Consider the following 6,000-nt stretch of genomic DNA (forward strand, 5'->3'; position numbering starts at 1 on the left):
GTTTGCACATGTATACACAAGTTTACACTGCCTTTTTTTTTTTTAATTTCTTTATTCACTGCTAGTATACCAACAAGTTGTTAGGTTTGTCCTAAGCTTTTGATCAAGAATTATAATATGCAGAGGATTGGAGGAATCTCTTCAAGAGTAATAATATGGAAGACAAGCTTCCAAATTTTTTCCTATTGATACCTTTTAAAGGTAATGGACCTTACTGATATTCAGCCAAGGCATATAAGTTCTGGTACCACACCTTTTGGAGTTGATATGGGCTTGTCCCATAAAAAGGTGACAAACATCGCAACTTGCACGACTGCGTCACGTGGCCCCGTCTCATATCGATATTCCTCTTTCACTATTGGGTCTAGATATTCGTAAAGGTTTGCTCTATGTTGGCATGGCATAGAATACAACAGACAAAACTATTCATGTGCATGGACTTGTCATGACATCAATACGGGACTTGAGGGAAGAATTTACTCGTGTGAACCAATAATAAAATACAAATGAGAACATAAATAGCTACATCGATCATCAACTTCATAATCAGTGACAAAATGAAAATATTAGCCTCATTATATACTACTAGAGTTGAGTGTTCGATTTTAGCATTCATTCAATGTCAAATATACCAAGAGTAAAAAAGTAGATTCTAGTATTAAATGACCTATATAAGACGATGAATAGTTTAAGTTTTGTAAATTTACCTGAAATGGGTACAACCAACCAGTGTCAACGCCTGGCCCGGTCAGTCATTAAGCAAAAATTCTGACAGCAGACTCAATGACATGGATCTCCTCTTGGCTGACTTTCTCCCAAGCACCACCAATCATCAAATATCCAGTCATGTCTACAACTGATGGATATTGTTGATTATCTGCTTCGCTAGTTTCGACCACCTTCTTCTTCCTACTAACAGTTGCGTTCTTTGTGAACTCAACATCATAACTAGCATTTCTCTTTCGACTGCTCTTATTTAGATCCCCTGTGCCGTCATCCTCGCTTGCTGAATGTTCAATCTCGGGTGTTTTCGCTGCTCTATCAAGAACTGGAATTACACCTGTAGTACCAACAATACGAGGCAACATACCAATGGGGCATGGGTTCCAAAGCTCAGCTACTTTCCATGTAGTTTCCTTCTTCTTTTTCTTGCCTTCCTCTGCTGTTTTGTTTGGAGTAATTCCCTTAAATCGACGTTGTTTAAGAAATTCCAACTTATCTGCTGCTTGATTGACTGCACGTTCTTGTTCAAAAAGGAATTTATCAATAGCTGAGTGAGAAGAGCCTTCTTTCTCATCAACCATGTCTGGTGGGCTTAATTGAGAAAGTTTTTCGAGTCTTTTTACCACATTATTATTTCCTAGCATCTGGGCAAGAAGTACTGCTGAGTCTGCAATTTCAGTATTGCCTGGAGAAGATACCAGAAGACACTTTTTTAGGAGTTCCACTAATACTACTTTAGGGACATGATCTTGGATGTCACTGCCAGTTTCTGTTTTACTTGGCTTCTTCTTCGTGTTAAGATTGCCAATGAGCCATGGAACCAAGGAATAAAGGTACTCAATTTGGCGAACTTGGGCACTGCATTGTGATGATGAGAGTTGATCTGTTCCTGTAAAACAAACAAGACGAAAAAAAATGAATATATAATCAGATAATCGATCTAAGGATGACGTGGGTTATAAAATTAGTTATAAAATAACCTGTCGTTACGAGAGAAAAAATAACATAAGACTAAGCCATATTACCAGTTTTGTCTGCACTGGCTTCTCGCGAATCAATCATTTCAAGAGTTGCTTTTAGTAAAGTAAGCAACAATTCTGGCTCCTTCGTCAGAAATCTAGTTACCATTTGTTTCCATATAGTTGTCGTACCAGTTAATATTTTAAGGCTAGGATTTGAGTCCAATACAGAAACATCGAAAGACTCTACTCCGTTGCCATCTGAAGAACTTAAACCCTTTAGAAGAAACTCCAGCAGTGAAGCTACTACTTCAGACGGATATGAAGAATATAACTGAACAAGGGTATTCAGAGTCCTTTTAACCTGTTTCTTAGAACCTGGAAATAAGATTTGGTGCATATCAGCATTGGCTGTACATAAAAATAGAATGCATAAAATGGGACAAATTCAGGTCAGGACTGAATAATCTACTCAAAATTCTGCCTGATTGGTTACTTCAAATTCCATAATATCGATTTCAACCCCTTGTATTAAGAAATATTCTGCTCTACCTAATTAATTGAACATACCTCCAGACTTCGATTCTTTTATTTTTACAGCCATGCGGGAGAAAAATTTATTACTTCCAGAAAGCAGTTCGGGCTGTTTAATGCCTACAAATGAGGTGAACAGGAGAAATGCTTCAGCCAAAGCCCAAGAGTATATATATTCTTACACAAAAAGAGCAAAAGGTGCTAATTCATTTCATAATATATAGAAAGGAAATAAGAATCAGTACGAGTAATTGAGATTAAAACTGATATCAGCAGCAATAATCACTCTGTATTGAAACCAAGTAAAGACTGAAAAAAAACACTAAAGCTCATTTGTCCACCAATATTTTCATATTTTTTCATTGAATCTCAGTGTTAAACATGATTAATTTTTTAACTAATTCATTTGCAGCATGATTTCTCAGAGTTGCTGAGATCCTATCATAAATGTTCAACGATTGGGAAGTAAATTGACGAAAACAAGTAAAAAGTATGAAGGTGTTACTACAACTAAAACAATAATGGAGCCACGTCGGACCATATCGCATGCCCAGTGGTAAGTTGTAACATATGGGTGTGAACAGAAATAAAAAATGACAACTCTTCTACTTTAGGGTCTTCTATAGACGGATCAAAATTGACATGTTCAACAATATGTGATATGAGTATATGACCACACGATAGGAAACATATTAAAGGGAGATGCATTTTTAATGCGGTAACCCCCACAGACCAATAGACAAAATGTCAACTCACGTTTCGCCTTCTTCGACGAAGAATCCGTTTGTGAAGCTTGCTTTGCACCAAGATGAAAGGCTAGTTCACGCAGTTTAGAATTGATTTCTTTTCTAACATTAACAATCCCATCCCTCATTGGTATGGAGTTCTTCTGTGGCTCCCAGTAATAAGACACCAGCCAGTCAAGTGCCTGAAATCGTCAAAAGATAAAACCTAATTATTGATTGGATTCAACTAACTCAAGTTTTGATTCAGGTTGAATAACCAACTAACCAAGGATACATTTCTATTGAACAAAGAATCATTGGATATAAAGAGTCATGATCTAAAGCAGAACGGTGGAAAGATCCAGTTACGTTTCAGTTCCAATGGATTACAGTCCAAAGAGACATGCTCCCACTTCCACTTATTCAAATGACAAATAGTTCGAAGTATTCGAAAAAAATGTGGAACGGGGACAAGGAAACCTAGTTCTCATGCGTTGTTTGACTTCCAGTTGACACCTCTAACTTGCACTGTAACCTACATAGGTGATTTCTTAATGATTGTAGACTTTTATGGTTCTCTTTTTCCTCAGTTACACTTTCATACATTACATAACAGAAACAAAGGGATCCGACAAGTTCAGCCGAGGAGAGCTAGCACTAGATTCTATAATTATTTCATGTAAGCTATATTTCTTATGCATCTACGCAAAGAAATAAAACAAACAGCAAATGCAGCACCAGTAACACTTGTATGATCAAATTGGCCGCCAAAATCAAGGCACTGATAATTGTTAAGCCTACACATATTTATCTGTTTGCATCAAATTCTAGATACCAAATATTTACACCAAAACAATTTATATGCTAAATATCTACACCAAACCAATTGCAACACTATGTTTACCCTCTCCGTTAAGGCCTACGTGAGGAAGATCCAACGAATGGTTTTTTTGAGGATGATCTTTCGGATGCAGATTATCTAGCAAAATAAATCGAAATCGTTCACTGAGAAAAATATGAATGGGGTAGGTGGGTGGGTGGCGGAAGTAGGCCTTTAGGCTTTGCACCTGAAATATTACAAATGAAAGTGTAACTCTACACTGAAGTAATAGGCGGGAGTGGGCAAGGAGGCTTATTACCAAGATTTACACAACTGACTGGTTTTGATAGCTTACGATCTCAAATTAGTTTAATGATCTCATTTCGTGTCAGGGCAGACTGTACGCTGTACAATCATGATATCATCCTCACAGAAATACATGACCTCGGTAATTTGGATTCAGGAGACCCTACTAGGTATAAAGGATCCTTCCTAAATTCCTAATAAGTTAGGTAGAACAATCTGGTTCTTCCTACATTAAGTCTGTCTCTCAATAAATTCCCCTAATTTAAGAAAATTCTGAGTGTGCAACTGCACAGGGTCACGTAATGTACCTTTACGGAAGCAAGTCGAAGCACCTTAAGTGAAGGGAGTACACGATGAGAACTCTCTGCAAAAAATCATAGACATATAACATGAATACAACACCCCATGAACAGATCATCTAATTCATCTCTATTTATCAAGAGATAAAAATTCTCACCATGACGAATATCAATCAACATACGTGGTATACCAATGATATATGCTGCATCAGAAATCGAAGTTTTTGGTTTCTTACGATTCTTTTCAATCATACCATTTACAAACCTTCACATATAATATCAAAGGGTAAGCAATACAATGACACTCAATGTTTGTATGTCTCTTAGGGCATAGTAGATACGTTCACCTTATAATGGACATGCTATATAGCATCGATAGAATCTCCTCCGAGTTCAATTCATCTTCTTTGGAGTCATTTCTACACCCATCAACCATAACAAACTATCATTTGAAGGATTTTCAAGTTCAGGAAACAAACATACGTAATCGTACTCACATATATATATATATATAAAGAGAGAGAGAGAGATTGTTACCTGAAAAAAGGATCCTTTTGTTGGCTTTCGATGATTGAAGCTGTAACTTCGATTGGAATGGGAAGACATCCTCTGCTCCGCCATGCCGTTATCTATGAAAGTAATCACGAAAACCTTAAGAATTATTGGGAAATTTTTGTTTCAAAATTGAAATTTTGGAATTTGAAGCTTACTCTTTCGAGTGCAACAGTAATGGAGTCCGAAGAAGAGGAGAAAAGATTTTCACGAACAAAATCCCACTCATTCCAACTTAACCATGGGACTAACTTGTTTGTCAAAGAATAATCATCTTCCTTTACTATCTCCCCTTCCAATTCTCCTTTCTGAAACCCTAAATCCATAGATCTGAGCTTCGGTGTAAAACCCTAAACCCTAATGTTCGATGTCGAAGTGCGGGAACCAGTTTTGTCGAGTGAAACCTAGGAGGAAAATTAAACTGAAGATGGATATTCCCGCCGTAACTTCACCTTATTTCCACCCAACTCAATAATTTGGGTTACTGCCCAAAATCTACTGATTTGGCCTTCGGGACTAACCCTAACTCCGTTTTGGCTCTCTATTTGTGACAAACTGGCTAATTTGACCTCCAATCTTTTAGGGGAGTTTAATTTGGCCCCTAAACTTTTGTCAAGTCTTTCAATTCAACCCTCGTGGTATTTTTGTAATTATAACTAAGACTGCTACACTATGAAGTCTTCAAATCATACCTTGTCGTTGTTAATCTGCTTTGATGGTTAAATTCAAATTGCTTGAGTTCATGCTAGTAGGAAATGTGATAGGAATGATTGAAATTAGGGGATTGTTGTATAACGAAATGAACTGAAAAACCTCGTACGTAATCGGTAGTTCCGACATGGATCACCTCCCACATGTACAGGATGACAGGGGATATTACAAGGCAGTGTCGCCGTTCAGATATGTCTTCGTGCTGAAGTGACATTGATCTTAGGCTTATGGAAATTTCTCTAATAATGATCGATACATATTTTGGTGTGCAGGTAAATAGTGGTACCCTTGGTGTACGAAGAGCTTTTATGGGTGGTGAGTCTGCAACCAAGTTAAGGTCACAAGGATAAGGGTAAATAGTGGTACCCTTA

The 6,000-nt window shown here is 37.3% G+C and overlaps 1 protein-coding gene across 1 annotated transcript; it reads right to left on the bottom strand.

The window, feature by feature from the left end:
* Window positions 1-550: 550 nt before the first annotated feature.
* Window positions 551-5,456, bottom strand: LOC147541475 (las1-like family protein). Its single transcript, XM_086633153.1, has 9 exons — window positions 5,077-5,456; window positions 4,904-4,995; window positions 4,714-4,785; window positions 4,525-4,631; window positions 4,376-4,431; window positions 2,973-3,144; window positions 2,253-2,336; window positions 1,749-2,060; window positions 551-1,612 (listed from the first exon to the last, which is right to left on the bottom strand). The coding sequence occupies exons 1-9, from the start codon at window positions 5,242-5,244 to the stop codon at window positions 756-758; spliced, it is 1,920 nt and encodes a 639-aa protein (XP_086489279.1). The 5' UTR covers window positions 5,245-5,456; the 3' UTR covers window positions 551-755.
* Between the last annotated feature and the right edge of the window lie 544 nt (window positions 5,457-6,000).

Source organism: Eschscholzia californica, unplaced genomic scaffold (assembly GCF_041429995.1).
Source record: "Eschscholzia californica isolate CP2 unplaced genomic scaffold, dmEscCali1.0.p SCAF_4, whole genome shotgun sequence".
Lineage (NCBI taxonomy): Eukaryota > Viridiplantae > Streptophyta > Magnoliopsida > Ranunculales > Papaveraceae > Eschscholzia > Eschscholzia californica.